General features: G+C 41.0%; 1 protein-coding gene across 3 annotated transcripts in view; it reads left to right on the top strand.

Annotated features, from left to right (window-relative positions):
• Nucleotides 1-20,145, top strand: part of SLC9A9 (solute carrier family 9 member A9) — a 538,349-nt gene that overhangs the window by 403,664 nt on the left and 114,540 nt on the right. For all 3 annotated transcript variants that reach the window (XM_038571125.1, XM_038571123.1, XM_038571124.1), the window contains exon 13: nt 19,213-19,264. In XM_038571125.1, the coding sequence (XP_038427053.1) occupies nt 19,213-19,264 (52 nt within the window). The remainder of the gene's footprint in view (nt 1-19,212; nt 19,265-20,145) is intronic.

Below are 20,145 nucleotides of genomic sequence, written 5' to 3'. Positions count from 1 at the left end.
TTCTTTTACATCTTTTTGACAGATGTAACATAACTGAAGGATAGTAAAATAATGATGATTAATTTCACTATTATATCTAGGTCTCCCATCAGTCTTCTTGTCTTTTTATTAATTTTGTATTTTTTAACATCACTAAATAATGATGACATCGTTTTTGGATGATAAAATAGCAAAATTTTTCAAGAGATGGAAAAAATATCATTATCAGTTTATAATATATCTTAGATTTTTAACAGGATCCAATGGACCTATGTAGTAACTATAAGGAAAAAATAATATTTTATTTGCTTACATAAATAGGACCTCTCTTTGTAGTTTGGAGGAAGTATAAGAAATAATTTTTACAAGACATGAAATATCAATACTTATAAATAGAACTACTCAAAAAATAAACTAAAAAACTGGGACACCTGGGTGGCTCAGCGGTTGAGTGTCTGCCTTTGGCTCAGGGCATGATCCCGGAATCCTGGGGTCAAGTCCCACATCAGGCTTCCCATGGGGAACCTGCTTCTTCCTCTATGTCTTTGCCTCTCTCTCTGTGTGTCTCTCATGAATAAATAAATAAAATTTTTTAAAAACCTCAAAAACTAAAATTAGGTCCAATGAATCCTGACGGTATACTGAGGATTAAGGGATATTAAATATGTAGCTCACATAATAAATCACCATTTCATAAATATTATTTAAGATAAACTAAACTTCTAAAACATAAGCTGACCAGAACTTCCAAAATAGAAATAGGTTTTACATAATTTGTCCAGGTAAGCCACTAAACCAATAAACTAACCAAAAAAAAAAAAAAAAAAGGTAACATCAACTTGCAGTGGGAGTGGGAAAGGGAGCTAATTAAAATCCAGAATTGTTAAAATATATATCTATAATGTCTAGTTTTGACAAAATATTATGGAACATGGAAAGAGACAGTACAGTGTGACCTATGTACAGAAAAACAACAATAAACACAACAAAGCAACAAAACTGCATTTAGGTGGCCCAGATGAAGGCAACAAAGACTTCAAAGAAGCTATTATAAATATGTTCAAACAACTAACTGCAATCACATTTGATAATTAAAGGAAAGTATGATGACAATGACTCATTAAATAGGGAATGCCAATAAGGAGATAAAAATTATATTTAAAAAATGGAAATTCCAAAGTTGAAAAGTTCAATAGCTGAAATGGAAAATTCACTAGAATGGCTCAACTATAATTTGAGCTAGAAGAAGAAAGAATCAGTGAACTTGATGATAGGTCATTAAAAATTATTCAATCTGAAGAACTAAAGGAAAAAAAGGAAAAATGAACAGATCTTCTGAGACACTGTTAAGCACACCAACATGCATGTAATGAGAACACCAGAAAGAGAGGAAAGAAAGGCGGGGGGAGTTTTTCAAGAAATAATGACTGAAATTTTCCCAAATGTGATGAAAAACATTAATCTATACATCCAAGTTCAATGAACTCCAAGTAGGAAAACCAAAATGGAGTTGTATATAAATATATTACAATAAAAATGCTGAAAGTCAAAGAGAAAGTCTTGAAAATAATAGAGAAAAATGATTTATCACATAGAAGAAAATTCCAATAACATGAATAACAGCTAACTTCTTATCAGAAACAATGGAGTCCAAATGATAGTAGATAACATATTTGAAGTACAGGGTGCCTGGGTGGCTCAGCAGTTGAGCAACTGCCTTCTGCTCAAGGCATGATCCTAGGTCCAGGGATAGAGCCCCACATGGCGCTCCCCGCGAGGAGCCTGCTTCTCCTCTGTCTGTGTCTCTGTCTCTCTCTGTGTGTGTCTCTCATGAATAAATGAAATTTAAAAAAAAAAAAACATATTTGAAGTGCTTCAAAAAAAGCTGTTAGCCAAGAATACTATAACCAGCAAAATTATCTTTCAAAAATGAAGAACACATAAAGATACTCTAAGATAAACAAAGACAGAGAATGTGTAGCTAGCAGACCTGCCTTCAAAAATTCTAAAGGAATTATTTTAAGTTGAAAGGAGATTACACTAGAGCATAATTTAATATACATGAATAACTGAAAAAATGCTAGCAAAGAAAATTATGCATCAACTATAAAAGACAGCATAATTACATACTTTCTTTCCCTTCTTTTTGTAATTAATTTAAAAACAAGAGGATTAAAACAATATTTATAAAATTCAGTTGTGGGGCCTATAGCATATAGAGCTATATATTTGACAATAATAATACAAACAGGAAAGGAGACTGCATAGAGCAAGCAAGGAAGTGACATGAGATGATATTAACTTCAGTCCGCAGGGAGAAATGAAAAGTACCAAAAATGGTAAACAAGAAGAGTAATACAAAAACCTTGTTAATATTTTTCTGGGTTTTTTCTTAGTTTCTTTTTCATTATGTAATTCATTTTTATGTAAACTATAAATCAACAATTATAACACTATATTTTGTTTGAAATATATATAGATGTGAGACCACATTATATACTACATTACATAGTACATTACTATTGTGTACTACATTATATACTACATTAATAGTACAAAGGAAGGAGAAGAGAATAGAATGGAGCAAATTTTCTAAATCTCACTGAATCAATGTTGTATGTGTCTGAAATAGAGTCTGATAAGTTAAGATGCGTCATGTAATTCCTAGAGCAATCACTAAGAAAATAACTCCAAAAATATATTTTAAAAGCCATTATAGAAATGTTTAAAAAACATAGAAAATTATCCATTTACTACCAAAGAAAGCAATAAAGGAAGAACAGAAGAATAAAAAATATATGAGACATAGGGAAAATAGTAAAATGGCAGAAGTAAACCTGATTATATTAATAATAACATTATATGTGAGTGAAGTAAATAATGTCATCAAAAGGCAGAGATTATCAGACTAAATTAAAAAAAAAAAAAGATCCAACTAGATTCAAAGATACAAATAGGCTAAAAAGCAAAAGATAGAAAAAGATATACCCTGAAAACAGTAACTGTAAGAGAACTGGAGGGGCAGCCCAGTGTCTCAGGGGTTTAGCGCCGCCTTCAGCCCAGGGTGTGATCCTGGAGACCCGGGATCGGGTCGTCTCAGGCTCCCTGCATGGAGCCTGCTTCTCCCTCTGCCTGTGTCTCTACCTCTCTCTCTGTGTCTCTCATGAATAAATAAATAAAATCTTAAAAAAAAAAAAAAACTGGAATAGTATAGCAATAGCCGACAAAATGGACTGTGACATACACATGTTACTAAAGACCCTTTTATAATGATAAAAAGGCTCAATGCATCAGAAATCTATAACAGTTATAAATATGTTGATAAGAAGAAAACCCCAGAATACATGAAGCAAAACTGACAAAATGGAAGAAAGAAAGAAATACTGAAGAAATAATGGTACACGTGACTTTCAGTTCTGTAAAAATTCACAAAGGTGCTACGTGAATGATCAGAATTTGAGAAAGACCACATCACACCACACTATAGCCATCTTGCTTTTAAATTTCAAATTCACTCTGTACTGTTATATGCTGACAATTGGGGAATAGGCATCTTTTACTAATTTCCATGTTTTAATCTTTCCTTCTCCTGCAAGTTCATTCTCACTGAAGTGATTTAAAAGGTTTTATCATCTCCCCATGCTTATTCATTTGTTTGCTTCAGGTAGGCAGCATACAAAGTTGAAAGGAAACAACCTGAATCTAAAAACTGGTTAAAGTTAGACACCTGGGTGGCTCAGTGGTTGAGCATCTGCCTTTGGCTCAGGTCATGATCCCAGGGTCCTGGGATCTAGTCCCACATCAGGCTCCTTGCAGGGAGCCTGCTTCTCCCTCTCCCTGTATCTCTACCTCTCTCTGTGTGTCTCTCATGAATAAATAAATAAAATCTTTAAAAAAATTGGTTAAAGTCTTGCTTCTGTTACTTACTACCTAATACCTTCTGCCAAGTAATCCCTACCAAGTGAATCTTTATGGATCTTAGCATTTTCATTTTTAAAGTGATATGGTAGGATGACATGATCTGAGTTCCCTTACACGTGTAGTTCTGAGCCTGATGTGAATTGTTTCCACCAAGCTCACTGTTAGGAAGGTCAGCAGGATCCAGGCTGCTGAGCCTGAGTTAGTGAGCTCCACCTTATTACTACTCCACTAGGGTACAATTTCAGTTTCTAGAAGACTTCTGAGAACGGTTAACATTTCTACAGAGTTCAGTAGTTTAAGTTGGAGCATTTAATAAAGCATGGTTGCCATTGGGCATAATAAGTGGGTTCTACTCTGGAACACTTTCATTCCTCCTGTTTAGGTCTTCTGGTATGATCCGTACTCCTCACATCTGCAACTGGCAGACGCCACAACTTATATATAAATTCCCTGTGAAAACCTGATCCTGCCTAGGGCTTGGGACAGCGTAGTCAAATGGGCAGGAATATTCAGGCTCCCTAGAGAGACAGTAAAAAACAAACAAACAACAACAACAAAAACACCAGTGTAACTTTAAGGCTGGAAACAAAGCTCTGTTTAAGATTTATTAAATTCAGGAGTTCCTTAAGAAATTTCAAATGCCTATAAACTTAAAGTTCCCAGTTCAAGCGAGACCTTTCTATAGCTGCATGCTTATGGATGTGAAACTTTCCATATGCAGGAAGGAAACAAGTAGCACATCCAAACTGAGTCATTTAAAGAAAATTAATAAAGGGGATATTTACAAAGATAGGGGCTGGTTTTAGAAAACCAATGAGGGATAGTGCAGCACCCCAGGGTCAGAATCCATGGGAAGTAGTTAATACTCTTTACTCAAAAGTGCAGAGAGAAGTATTGACCAGAACCCAGGGAGAGCAGCTGCTGTGTAAAAAAAGGCTGCCCGATTCAAAGCTGAGGCTTTGGGAGAGGGAGACAGACAACCTTGGTGACCTGGCAAGGAGGGAGCCTGAGGTATAAATATCTTGTCTTCCCTCTCTCTTCCCTCCTCCCAATATCCTGCCATTGCTTCTTTTAGGCCGGAAGCAATCCAAAGTTAGAGGGCAAGAGAATGCATTCAGTGTAGTCCACATCAGGGAGCATCCTGGAGCCCAGAACAGGGTAGGGGAGACGGGGAGAGTCGAGTTGCAAATGAAAACAATTGTGAGGCAACAAAAACAATTGTGAGGTTATTCCATCCAGGTCAGAGTTAGGGTTAGTGAGGCAAACCTAGCACTCAGGATGCAAAAATCTACACTCTCAGGATCTGACAAATGCTCAGCACTTGCGTAGCCCATGGAGAGAGGGTGCCTCGCTTACCTCACCTAGTCCCAGCTCTGATTTCACCTAGAAACGTAGAGTTGTTTGCCATAGAATTAAGAACAGGAATGTATTATCTTTTAATCTGCAAGCATTACAAGAACATTTTGATAAAAGATTTAAAATATCTCTTTAGACTTTTCCCCAAGGAAGGGGCAGGTAATATACTACTCATATGTCCAGAGGCTGGTGTGCTTAATGGTCTGGTGTTGTTATCGAGCACTGGATTTTGATTATTTTGTGTGGGTGCGTCTTTGATTCCAACTGCACATTTTTTCACATCTTAACATTTCTAAAGTCAAGATGTGTCTTATAATGAATAGTATCAGAAATATAATTAGCAGCATGTTTCTTCTTAGAAATACATAAAGTGATAGTGTGCTTCGTAATTGATGGCACCTTTGACTTAATGAAATTCAGCGTAAGTACTTGGAGGATGTATCTGGTTTAACACATTTTTATATCTATCAAAATATCTAACATGTGATAATGGTCATCGTATATCTTCAACCAGGATTTCATGAATGAATGAAAGAAGTCAGTAAAGAAGGGAATTAATGAAAGAGTCCACTTGTCCTAGCCGGTATATACTTTTAGGGCTTAGGTAGTATGGTGTCAGGAAAAATATCAGTTCATATCAATAGTTGTTTAAGCTGTCATCATGATCTTCTGGAATGATAGACTGAAAAAGCCTGAATGTTGCATTTGCCATGAGCATTCACTTAACTCTCATTATTTCATTTTCTGCCAAATTGATGCTAATTCTGTTCCCATGCTGTGCACTTTCTGCGATCTTCATGGTAATTTGAAAACCTGTTTTATAGCAGATTTTTATCCATTCCTTTCGTCTTCCCCTTTTTTATCTGCTCTAAGACAACTTCTTCCCAATGGCATTTTCACTAATTCTTGTCTCACATCCCTGATTTTAACCGTTTAACTGTGAAATCAAAGTGCAGTTTTTCAATATAATTCTAGCAGTAACCATGAATTCTTTTACTTTTTAAAGCTTAAACATTTAATTTCATTTCAACACAGCCCTAAATGCAAGCCTGTGCCTCAGCCTCATCGTAATAGCAGCTGGTTTGGTCAGAGAAAAACATTATTTTTCTAGTGATTTACTTTAATCCCTCTCAGCAAGAAACAAATTATTTTCCTCTCTTTTGATGAGTCATGCAATAGCAGCTTCCTAGCTTACCCATTATCTCTACCTGTCAATTTCCCTTTTAAAATTAAGATATTTATTCATGTTTAGCAGAAAAGCAAGATAATGCAATATTAAGACTAGTATTTCTGATTTAATTTTTCTTGGAATAAGCAAAAAGTGTTTTTATTGAAAAAGGTAGTAGGGGTGTATCACAAAGCTGGATAGTAATTATTAAAAGCATCACATGGCCTTCCAAAGTGGTAAGTATCCCAAAGGAGAGTGAGATTCCAGTTGTTTGTGGAGGTTATAGACAATAATCTACTTCCAAATGTGAGCTAAAATGATTTTGGTAACTATTATTTATCTCAAAGCTATTTTAATTTCTATTTCAGTGATGTATTAGTGTTGGTGAAACAATATTCCTTGGCTACTTTTTCATGTTTTAAGTATACATAATTAGTAATTGTCTACCATCTCTAGGATGTTGGTGATAGCCAGAAGCGAACGATTTACTGATGAAAAACTATTGCAGAACCCAGTTGCAAGGGTTTTTTAATGGCTAACTTATAGAAATGGATTATAAATCTTTCTTTTTTATTTTTAATTACAAAAATGTATAGTGTTACAATGATAACTTCAGATCTTCTTCCCAACCTCCATATGCTTTAGGTGATACACAAATATTACCTAGTGCACGTTCTAGCACTCCATAAGCACTCAATAGACGTTAGCTGCTACTGTTATACTTTTACAGCTCCAACTAGCTTTTTATCCTCCGCCTCCCTTACTTCAGTGCCCGCTCTCAAAACCTGGTGTCCTTTTGCCCTTGGGATTTGTTCTCACCTATTTCCATTTTATTCCTCAGGAGTCCATTTGATCCACTGGCTTGTACCTTGGGTGCATACAAGCCCTAATATTACCTCTCCCAAGTTTTTGCCTTTATGTCTAGTCCTCAATGAGGAATGAAGAGCTTTAGCTCATGCTAAGAAAATTTAGGATTAGAAATTATAAAAGGTCATGATTTGGGTAGGTAGCTTTCTCAAAACCTCTTGTAAATCACCTGCCCTACTAACAAGTAAAATCATTTGGGGACGAAGAGGTCAGAACCAACCATTGGAATTGACCTTTTTCATCATTTGTGCTGTAGGTAAATGTCCATCAGCTTTGCAAAGTTTTGTTGTTCTCCCCTTGATTACTTTCAGGACACCATCTCACATAAATGTCTCCTGGTCATCATTTCCTTTGACTGAGTCACCTTTTCTCCTGCATTATTGCATAAAGAATTTTATGCTTCCCTAAATGTATGTTCTATTTATTTCCCTTCATTGTTGAAGTTCATTCTTGATTTTGGTAGATGATTTCTTATACAGAAAATATGTTCCTCGTATCCAGAGAACACATTCCCATCCAGGCTCCTTCCCACTGAAGCCTGAGCACATCAAAGAATAACAATATAAAGACTTGCCCTGAGATGACACTTCAAATCCACATTGTACACCAAGCATGGTCTTTAAGGGAGAGCTGGGATTAGGCCACAATTACACCAGGAGTTCTTAATAGCTGGGGATGGTTTGGAGTGAGAGGAGATGCACTTTTGATACTGCCATATGAGCCTGTTTGACTATGAAATAACCATCATGGTTTCTAGGTTTTAAGTTTTCCACTTCTCATTCAGACCTCTGACAGTTTGGGATTTATTTTCAACCACTTTTAGTTTCATACCAACATAGAAAGCAGACTCCTACAACAACCTTATATTCAGTAATAAGTTGTCTCCTTTTTTCTCATACAACATCTTCAGTTTGACATTAAGAAGATGCCCCACACAGAAACACACTAGAATTTAAACAAGCTAATCCACTTGAAAGGATAGTTTTTCTGGGGAATATGCACTTGGCTCTGATAAATCCCTAATTGCCCAAGTAGGGCACCCTGAGTGAAGCCTTAGGGAAGAAAGTCCCAGTAACTTGATAAGCTATTGCATCTATCTTCCCACCAAAGGATGTAGTGTGCTTATGGCTTAGGTCAAAACAAATTAGTCTAAGTATTCAGTCTCAATCCAGTTTCTGATTGACTGTATTCTGCAGCCTGAAATTAGCTTACATCTTGGCAGAACTAAGTCCTCCAAATTCAGAGGAAATCTTGCCAAACTTAAAGAACAGGATGTAGATCTGTATTTGTGTCTGTGACATGTACTTGTTTATTGGTGTTTATTTTTCAAAGAACATGTTTTCCATCTACTTATATGTTCCTGGATGTATTTCTAAATTGTCAGACATTGTAAACACTAGCCCCAAGGCTCATCTACACATCCAAAGCACACCTACTCTAATTACTCCTTACACTGTAAATAAGCCTTCAATGGAGCCAGACTCACAAGGAAAGCCTACTTTAAGATCAGTTGAGGAAAAGATCAAAACTCTTTTTTTTTTCAAGATTGTATTTATTTATTGAGAGAGAGAGCATGTGTGCGAGCCAGGGAAGGGGCAAAGATGGGGTGAGAAAATCTCCAGCAGACTCCACACTGAGTGCAGAGCCCAATGTGTGGCTTGATCCCACAACTCTGAGATCATGACCTGAGCCAAAACCAAGAGTCAGATGCTTAACTGTCCGAGCCACCCGGTGCCCCTAAGACATAACTCTCATGCTGGAGATATTCACAGCTAAATCTTCATTCAAAAGGCCTACGTAGCAAAGACAACATCAACAACCACCTTAGCAAGAATAGCAGCTACCACCTCTAAGCACTTTCTAGGTGAAGCCCTGTGCTGAGCCCCTTGAATGCATTATCTCACAGTCACTCCTGGAATAGTTACTATTCATATTCCATTTTATTAAAAAGGATATTGAGGCACAGCCTCTTGGCAGCGGTCACACACATAAATGATGGGACTAGCTGGTCAGGGTGACTAACTCCTGATGATTATGCTATGTAGCTCTTATTAGCTGTTAGCTGGTATGTTCAGTAAACTGTGTCAGCACAGGTTAGAAACCAGACCCTTCTTTACTCAGGTCAGCATGATGATGACCCACCCATTATCTCTAGGAGAAAAAAAAAGAAATGTGGGCAGCCATTGGACACAAGGACAGGAATATCACATGAACCTTGATCCAGCCGGTTTCAATCTGGTAATCAGACATGTCCCACATATGGGAAAGTGTAACCTAGGAAACCAATCAGGAAACCAACAGATGACAGTGTGTCCATGCACTTGTGGAAACCCAGAGTGGCAGCTCTGCTCTCAGCAGCATCCCCAGACTTGTGTCTTACTCTTCTATGGGAGTTCGCAGTCATCTCACATGCTTCATGTCCCCACATTGTAGGACATTCTTTTCTTTCTTCACTTCACTGGCACATATGTCACCCTATCACTTCCCAAATTTAAAATCAGGGTTGCCTCTCAGTACACAGTAACCTTGTGCTCTAAAACCAGTCTTCTGATACAAGTATAAAATCACCTACCCAGTTGCTGACCAAGACACTCACTATCACACCTCTGATATAATCATCTTTTGCCTGAAAGCAAGAAAGAAATGGGGGGCTGTTATTTTCCCTGATACTGAGCCCACGCTGACTACATTTGGGTATCTCCCACATGGTTCTGTCCCATGTAGTGCATATTAGTCCAAACCAAAATTTTCTGCATCTATTGCTACTACATTCGTTCAGAAAATGTTCACCTCTTTCCAAGGTTATGAAAAATTACTCTCCTGAGCCTCTTTCCTACCAGTCTCTCTGTAAATAAGAAGCCCAAACTGTCTTCAAATACCAAGCATGACACCCCCTTCTCTAGCTTCCATTAACATTCCCAGTCCACTGATCTTGACCTTGAAACATCCATTATACCTCCTTTATTCCTTAGACTTTACTGTTTGATCTCAACCTCCACTCCAGACAGCAAGTAGCCAAAACTCTGAAGGGGAGGAGAGGCTATTTTTCTGGAGCTAATAAGAATGTGTAGAGCTAACCTTGCATCACTCACAATAGATATGCTCAGACCCCACTGACCCTGAGCTTGTTTCATTTTTCTAACAGGATATATACCTCAGGAGAAATTCCCACACATACTTCTCCTATAATATGGTTAATGGCAGGGGTGAACGGTTCTGGTATCCTGAGTGGAAACTCAGAAACATTTCAGCACTTTCCTCTCCTTCACTTCACGGTCAGTTTGGCACGTGCCACCACCACCCCTCTAAATATACATGCCTCAGATCCATCTCTTCTTTACCAACTCTATCTTCCATTAGGCTCAAATGGACTCTTGGGCAGCCTATCACAATAGTCTACTACTAGATGACCTTCATGCGTCCAGTTTCTTTCTTTAAAAAAAAAAAATATTTATTTATTTATTTATTTATTTATTTATTTATTTATTTGAGAGAGAGAGAAAGTACACACACAAGCAGGCAGGAGGGAGGGGCAGAGGGAGAAGCAGACTCCCCGCAGCAGGGAGCTTGATTCAGGGTCCCATCCCAATAAGATCATAACCTTAGCCGAGGGCAGATGCTTAACCTACTGAGCCATGCAGGCGCCCATGCTTCCAGTTGCTTAATATCACAATTTTGCTACCAGTGATTTTTCTAGAACATAAATCTAATTATTTCAACTCCTACTACCTGCAGGAAACAAAAAAACAAAAAAAAGCAAAAAAAAAAAAAAAAAGAAAAAAAAGAAAGAAAAGAAAAGAAAGAAGAAAGAAAGAAAGAAACTTTTCCTAAGCATAGCATTCAAGGCCCTTTATAATTTTTCCTCAAGTTACTTTCCGTTCTCACTCAAATTAACTGCCTACTTCACCATGCTTGAACCTTCACAGTCTAGCCACACAGTGCTATTTACCATGCCTTAAACCTCCTTGGTACTTTTTAAACTTCTATGGGTGGGCTTTTGCCCATGCTGTGCCCTCAGCCAGCAGTGCCCTCTCCCACACTCCTTTTCACTCACCATTAACCTCTGCTGTGATGGCTCAAGTCTATTGATAGTGATGTTGTGGGCTAGGAATGCCTGAAGCACACACCTGGTTGTATTACTCATACAGAGATCCCACAGACATTTTCTCCACCCGGGCCAATGTTGTGCCTGAACCAGCCCTTGTGATTTTCATCATGATTTCAAGATGCCCGCACTTCAGCAAAAAGCATCAGGAAACTGGGACGCCTGGGTGGCTCAGCAGTTTAGCGCCTGCCCTTGGCCCAGGGTGTGATCCTGGAGACCTGGGATCGAGTCCCATGTCGGGCTCCCTGCATGGAGCCTGCTTCTCCCTCTGCCTATGTCTCTTCCTCTCTCTTTCTCTGTCTCTCATGAATAAATAAATAAAATCTTAAAAAAAAAAAAGCATCAGGGAACTTTGAGGAATAAGATTTATTACTTACACATCCTGGAGGGCATACTCAATATGCTGAGGCCATGCAGCAAGGTTGTGGGCAGAGAGAGAGAAGGAGCAGAACCTGGGGTTCTGCCTTTATAAGGGTCCAATGTGGAGTATCTAGGTTTTCACTTTTTCACTCTTCAATGACTAATGTAAAGCACAAGAGCAAGAACTAGGCCATGGGAAATCAGAAGTGGGATCACTCAAGTGCTCAGTCATCTAGGTTACCCAGGGCTTTCTGAAAGGGGAAACTTTATGAATGGGACAGCTTAATTCCTTGTCTGGTTGTTTAGCTCGTAGCTGTATCATACAGCTGGCAATATGTTTATTCAGGATGGATATATTTTGAAATGGATGCCTCAGCAAACAAAAGCTTAATGTCAGGCACTTGCACTACCAATCAAAAACCTCAATGTCAGGCACTTCCACAACACTCACTCTTCAATATCCTACTCCTTTGTGAAATGTACCCAACCTCTCTACCCATCTTGGGTGGGCTATTCGTTGGTGCGCTCAAATAACTCTGCGTACCAAGCTGATCTCACCATACCATAGCTCTTTGTTTCCAATGCCTGTCTCCCTATTAGACCTTGGGCCATTGAGGACAGGAATCCTGTCCTTGACCTTTAGATCCTGGCATATGTCATTTATAGAAAAATCTATTCTTGGCTTTAACCTATATTGTATTTACCATATTACCAGTGCAGGGTATATCAAATTTTTCCTAACAATAACAAGAACAATAAGAACATCAGCAAATGTTTCATGAGAGCTTTGGAGGTGGCAGCCAATATTTTATACACTTTATATGTATAAACTTATTTTATCCTTATATTAGCCCATAATGTGTATTTATATATATATATATATTTATATATATACATATATATACATACACACTTCTTATCCCCATTCATTTCTGAGAAAACAGGTTTAAGTAATTTGTCCCAAGGTGACAAATCCTGTAACTGATAGAAATGAGATTTGAACTCACACAGCCTGGCTCCATGGTCCCAACTCTTAACTATTGTGCCACATTGAAATAATGGAATGGGGGATCCCTGGGTGGCTTAGCGGTTTAGCGCTTGCCTTTGGCCCAGGGTGTGATCCTGGAGTCCTGGGATCGAGTCCCACATCGGGCTCCCGGTGCATGGAGCCTGCTTCTCCCTCCTCCTGTGTCTCTGCCTCTCTGTGTGTGTCTATCTCTATCATAAATAAATAAATAAATCTTAAAAAAAAAAAAAGAAATAATGGAATGAAGCGAGATGAGTTTCTTTGTGTACTTTAGTTCGTGTTCTTATTTCCTCAAAACAAATTTAAAATGTTTGAATGATTAATTAAACTAATTTTGGTCATACTCAAGCTCCACTAGTTATTTACTCAAGTGAGATGGGATGGAGGTGATGAAGCACCAGATTTCGGCCCCTGTGTGATGTTCTCATACCTACATGCTAGTCCCCAAACGTCTCTCTGGAGGTGTCTTGCACACTCTTCCTTTGTCCTGCAATATTTATGTGCTTAATATCCAGTCACTTTTCCCTTATTGAAAATGTCATTTTTTTATGCTTAGCAGTCAAACACAATTCTTAGAGAAAATGGTTTCTCCTCCCCCACCACCCAGCCCCTGTCAGCAGGGGCTCAAAGAACCAAAATTGCACCTAGGACTATTGGGATTCACACAATAAGACTAAGCCCTAGAAATATTTCATTGCTTTTCTGGAGGTGCTAAATGATAAGGATCAGAATGGATTTTGTTGACTTTAATGGGAAAAGTGAGCCTTTTGTTAGTTACTCCTCTTGCTTCCCCTCCAAGAAAAACCCAACTCTGGAGCATTCTTTTCGGCCATGACTGGATATGGGAGCATCCTGAGATTTCAATATGTCTAATAAAACTCACCAAAGAATGGAGGAGAGATAGGAGGGGAAGTGCATTATGGTAGCACAGAGATGTGTTTTGCTCTGAAAATGGAGCTGGATGCTCATTGTAAATGAGGAACCCGGAGTGAGATGTTTGAGAGCACAGCTGGGAATATCTGCGAAGCTCACTTTCATTTTCATTTGAATACCATAGAGGCAGCACTCGACTCGCTTAAAATTAAAAGGTACATCAGGAATGCAAAACATTGTATAAAATTTTAACCAGTCTTTCTAGTTGCTTTTTAATCTCTTTCTGGTTCTTCATCTCTCTGTATTTTGATAAATGTTTTGGGGGCTGTGTGATTGTCCATCCATCCACCCCTGGCTTCCCCTTTCTAAAGCTGCAGGCACCTTTGCAATTCTTTCCCTACCACGTGCACCTCTCTCTATAACCACCTGGTGCTTCCTTTTCACCTTCCGTCTCTCTCCAGTTTTTCTGCTCAGCTCCACCCATACCCTTCTCTTGCTCTTGGTCTTCAGACACCTTCCTTTCCTTTTTCATTGCCCTCTTACTCCACCAGCCTGCCAGGAAGTTTGTAATAAATTCCAATCTGGGAAATTTGGCTCTCCTTAAATAGAAATGATGCTTTACTATGAAATCCCTGATGTGCACTGGCCACTCACTGTGCTTAACTGTAGGTATTTCTATACTTTCAAGGGTAGTCCATTGCACAGCTGGGGACTAGGAGGGCTGATCTTGAAATTAGTTACCAGTGAGCATGGTAGTGAGCATTGGCCCCAACGAATCTTTTTAAGTACTGATAATAATAAAAATAATAACAGGGACAATGGCTGCTAACATTTCTTGAGAGCTTACTAGGTACCAGGTCCTAAGCTAACCACTTTTATAAGTATTTTCCCATATAACCTTTACCAGAACCCTGGGGAGCATGTTCTGTTATTATGGCCATTGTGCTAATGAGGAAAATGGAGCACAGTGAGTGATGCAGATCACACGGCAGTGAGAGGCTCTGAAGAGCTGTGTTTCACTGATACTTCAATAACCATAGGGTAGTTGTGAGTCCTGGGTTTCCAGCTAGGGCCAGTATATCATGATGAGCACTGGCTTGGCCTGTATGGCTGCATATAACCAGACAGGTGAACACAGGTTGGGCCAGAGTTGCCATAGTCAGAGCAAGGTGATCACAGGTGCCAGAGAATGGGTTTGGTCTGGGAACAGAAAACAGAGTTGGAGATATACAGCTACTTAGAGTCCAAGTCAGCAAAAACATTATGTGATGGGGGATCCAAACCAATATAGGGCAATAAGATGGATGGTCCATGGTGGTGATCAGAAGGGGAGGGACAGTAGTGGAAAGTTCAGGAAAGGAGGTGGTGCACCAGAGATGCCCAATGGTGGCCATGCTGGAGTTTGGAGGGAGAGGATTCAGTCAATGGGAGAGGCATTGGCAGATCTGGGTAGGGCTACAGCTCCAGGATCCTATTGAGTAATAGGGCTCGGAAATAAAGACAGGTCCAGTTAGCACCCTGGGGCGCGGTGTCCAGATCAGATGAACAGAAAGGGTAGCTTAACACCAGTTAAACAGTGCAAAAGAGCCTTGGATATCACTAAGGAGGTTGGACTTCATCCCATACACCTGTGATCTCTTACCTGGGGAGCCGCTGCGAACACACATGGCACCACAAGCTTTGTGACATCGTGTCTTCTTTCCATTCATCTCTCAAAACCCATAGTGTGTAAATGATCTTTCATACCTAAGAGTGAGTGGATTCAAGGTTAACCCTAAGAGAATGCCACTTTCACACTCTGACTTGCTTTCTTGAACAGAAGAATAAGAGGTACAGAGGCAGCTGGCATGTTTGCTTAACCCTGGGGATGCTGTGTGAAGGTGCCAGGCATGCTGATGTCAGTTTATACGCCACAATAGAGAAAAGGTAGAAAATTGCCCTCGGAAGCAATGGGGAGTTAGTCTGGGGAAGTAGGGCAGAGAGTAGGGCAGACAACAACTGTGTTTTACTTGTAAGAACTTCTATAATGTTTCAATTTTATTGTTTTACTGTGTCTGTGTCTATGTCTGTGTATTATAAACTTGAAAAAATGTATTAAATTTGACCATCAGGTAATCAGTTCTGTGCTGAATTAAAAGGTAGGAGGGAGCACAGAGCTCATCTGCGAATGTACGGTTGCAGGCAGGAAATCAGAGCAATCTAACTGGCAGATGATAAGAATTTTAAAAAGAGAAAGAACAGTAGCCAGGGACCATTTAACGTGGGCATAAAGAGGTTCATATAGCACTTGGAAATCATTGTAACACAGCGAGTGTTAGACTTTATGGGGCCAGTGGTGATGCTGAGACCTCCAGTAAAGATCTGAGTATCCCCATCACTCCCTGTTTAAGGAGGCAAGGAGCCAGGTAATATAATTTAGCAAGATTTTTATCAAAAGGAGCTAAAAATCACAAGTAAAAGAAGGCATTGTTCTTATGACAGTAAATGTTTTAGGTTTTTCTAATTCAATCTGCCAAACTGCATGCTCTGTGAGGGCAGGAACCACATGTGCTCTGCTCACCCCAGCTGCCCCAGGAGGGAAGTAACTTCTACGGAGTTTCTCTTTCCTCAAGCCACTCGAGATGCTTAGTCTGCTCCAAGCCAAGAAGGGCTACGGGGCCGGTCCCAGGAGCAGACCCTGACCTTCCATGAAACGGGAGCAGGGAGGAGGCATTGTTCTTGCTCCCAGTAGAACAGCATTTCTCAGGCCTCTGCGGGGCTCTTCACCGAGTCCCCCATAAAACTGAAGAACTTAATCCACTGCCATCATTCCTCAGCTCCATCTGGCTGCTGGAATAATTGAAACTAGAAATGTCTGCTTTGATTGCTGCTGGAAAGGAAAACTCAAATTTTCGCGGAAAACCTCAGTACTGCCTCAAACCTTCAATATGGGGTTTCTTGTGAAATTCGATTTTCTGTTCTTTCCGGTTCTCTAGACAGGGAACCTGAAAGAGGCCCTAAACAGATGCAGCAGCAGGAAGGCCCCGGGGTTCCATTCACAGCTCAACAGGTGCCAGGGAGCCCTCTGGGGAAGGGCACGGGAGATGGGGGATCTGGGCTTATGGAGAAATAAAGGCTCCTGGAGGCTCCCAGCATCAGCCACGGAGCTCAGGCCCCGCAGAGCCTTGAACATGACCCAGCCTCATGAGAGAGAAGGGCCAGGGTGTCCCCACACTCGTGCCTCACTGTTCACAGTCACGGCCTGGACCCGCCTTGGGAGGCTGGGCCTGAACCCGCCCTCCACTCTCTCTCCCCTACCCCTCCCTCACGTCCTCCCTCTCCCTCCTCCTCTAGCCTTCCACCCTCGGTGCCCCTTGGCCTGCTGGGCTCCTCCTGGACTTCTCTCTCCCCCCTCCCCTGCCCTCTCCTTCCTCCCTTCTCACTTTAGGAGGCCAATGCCTTATCCATGAGGCCACAGGGTGACTCTCCCCTCTCCCTTTGTCTCTCTCCTCACCCCTCCTTCTCTCTCCCCCCTGACCCCTTTCCCTCCCACCTTCCTTCTCTCTCTCTGACTTCAAATAGATCAAATGGCTCTTTCTACTCAGAGAAAATCAAAAGTGAGTCCCCACCAGAGGCTCTTCTCAGTTCCACATACAATAAATAGCTACCCATTTCACTCCCCTGGGTTAGAAAGAAGAGGCTATTCATGCCCAGAAGACACTGATTTTTGAAGTATCGGAGGTATTTTAAACAAGCTGTCTCTGCACCACTTTCCTTTCACAGGCCAGCAGTCTGCCAACTGGTGGCTTCTGACCCTGCTTTCCCCTCCCCCACCTGGAGAACAGGACTGCAAGGGGACCAAAGAAGTCTTTTCGGGGGAGTTAAAGGGAAGACCCTAAAGCTCTAGGAACTGCGGTGTTCACAGGAAAGGCTCTGGAGAGCTTGAGCCAGGTGTCTGAGGTTCTGAGCTGTGCCTCCCCGCCCCGCCCCCTCCAGTCCCCCCAGCCTACCCCCACAACAGTCAGAGGCCCACTCTGGAGCGGAGGAAATTCAAGCTTCAGGCCCCTCAATTGCTCTGGCCCTTTCGAGGCCGTGGGAAGAGACCCAGCATCGTGATCCCATGGTCCTGTGTTTTTGCAAGATCTGCAGAAGGAATATATTTTAACCACAGTTGGGTTTGATGACAGTTTCTTTCCACTACTGTTTCCCCTCAGTTGTACCTCTCCCCTGGTCAAGTGGCCCTGGAGTGGGCATTTGGGGGATCTGACTACAGGGAAGCTGAGCTGGGAATGCATTTAGTTTATATTTAGTAGGATAAGTGTGTGTGGTCCGCAGTCACTTCTGTGCGTGGGCAAGTCGTGGCTGGCCATCCCAGTGCAGGGAGGACTCACAAGAATAGTGCCACAAGGCTGAAACAAAGGTGGATGTGTCCTACGGCACCAGGCTTCAGACGTCTGTGGGCAGTGTTAGAAAAACAAGGCTTGAAATGCACTGAGCCTAAAGCTAGTCTGGGGGAAATTCTTCTAATCACGAGATGTGTAAGATTCCGAGTGGAGGATTCCATTCTCATTGGTGCCCTATCAGAGGCAGAAATCAAGAATATATTCAGTGATGCAGTATGCACACTGCTAAGCACACTGCGCTTTGTACATGGGACTCGCGTGACATGAAGTGTATCAGGAATCTTGTGTTTGCAGGGCATTAACCTCGAGCAGCACTGCACACAGCGAGCATGTCTGGTAAGGAGGCATGCTTTAGTGCCTCCCAATCATCAATAATTGTGATCGATCTTGCTAGAGAAAAGGTTACCTTATCTTCCTATTCTCTCTTGTACAAAATCATTGCCACATAAAGGAAGCATCAAAGTATACAGGCAAAACTTACAGAGGAAAAAGTTATTTTAGAAGTATGCCAGGCAGTTAATGAATCTGAATATTATTTATTTTATGGATTTGGAGATGTCTGCTGCATTTGCCGGATTTTTTAATAAGGAAACGTTTTGTAATTTATTTTTTCCTTTCTCAAGAGTCACTTCCAAACCTAATTTTATAGATGTATTTTTGTATTAATTCTCTTAAAGAGAGGCCCCCTCCCCAAATTGTTTAAGCCTGAGGCCCTGCAAACCTGGATCGTCTCGACTGGGCAGCCTCAGTGAGCATCTGGACAAAAGAGTGGGGTTTCTTTTGCCTCCAGGAGGCTCCATCTCGAGCCCCCACATTCCCAGAGCAGTTTGGTCAGCGAGTTCTACGAGGTTAGCATGATCTCTATTTTCCATGGAGGTCTGTTTTTTTGAGGGCTCCTATCCCAGGTTCTCAGGCTCCTGCTCTAATCTGGAGACAGCAGTGAGGAACAGCTGGTGGTGCTCAGTCTCACTGGCAGTGCTAAGGCCCAGCTGTACAAGTTCTCATTCTGACATAAATCCATTTGAGGTTCTTTGGATTCAGGGAGAGGCAGGATGGTTTTCTGTCAAACTTTTCCTCTGATTTGTACCATATTTGGTTCAGGTGTCCGGCCACCCAAAACTGTCTCGTGTATCTACAGCAAGGCCCTTAACCAGCTTTCTGATTTCTTTAACAGAGTTGGTGTGGAGCTAGAAGAAGAGCTGAAGGAGGCACCCACCTCACACCAGGCAAGTCAAAGAAGTCGATTCATAGAGTATAGAGATACGAAATGCTCTGTCCCGTGGAATGGTCCATGCTTGTCCAGCATGTGGCCAAGGGGCTCAACCTGGAAGGGGTTGCATCCACTGATAAAACACATTCAAGGACTATAAAATACCTGGGAATTCAGGACATCAATAACCCTTGCATCACCTTTAGAATGCTTAGAACTAGCATGCCCCGCGCCCTCTCTGAGGCAACAGGAAGCTGGAAACTCTACAGCGTAGAAGCAAGAGCATGGATCCGGGAATGAGGTAGTGTGGAGTTCAAATCCCTGCTGACTAGGTAATCCCAGGGAAATGTAGTCAATGCATGTCCAATGCATGTTGGGCACACAACAAATGGACCTCTTTCTCCCACATGGCTCCTCATTAATCGCGTCTAGGTGTATAGAACTATTGAAACATTGAAAATTTGCAAAAGCACAGCAAAACTGTCTAGGTGATCCATTCCTCACTGAGCTGAGCAACCATTATCTGCAGCGACCTGAAAATCCTTAGGGAAATCTGCTCCGAACAATGTGCTGTTCCCTCGAGTGCAGGAAGTGTATTGTCCTAACTCTGAACTGGAACCTGACATCCCAGTAGAATCTGCCACTGGCAATTTTGCATCAGCCATTTTTAACTCAGTACTTAAACAATTGTGTGGAAATGTTGCCCCTTTTGTTGAAGTCGTAATCCGATAGACACGATAGAATAATGTCATAAATAAGTGATGTTGCTTAATGACTCATGTTATGATCATACCTGGATTTGAAGAGGATCCGTCTCTCGTTTTGTGATTTTTTTTTTTTTTTTTTTTTTTTTTTTTGTCTATCATGCCATCAGCAAGGCACAGCTGGTTAGTGCTG

Source organism: Canis lupus, chromosome 23 (assembly GCF_011100685.1).
Source record: "Canis lupus familiaris isolate Mischka breed German Shepherd chromosome 23, alternate assembly UU_Cfam_GSD_1.0, whole genome shotgun sequence".
Lineage (NCBI taxonomy): Eukaryota > Metazoa > Chordata > Mammalia > Carnivora > Canidae > Canis > Canis lupus.
Note: the sequence above shows the minus strand (reverse complement) of the source record. Positions and strands in the feature narration are given on the sequence as shown.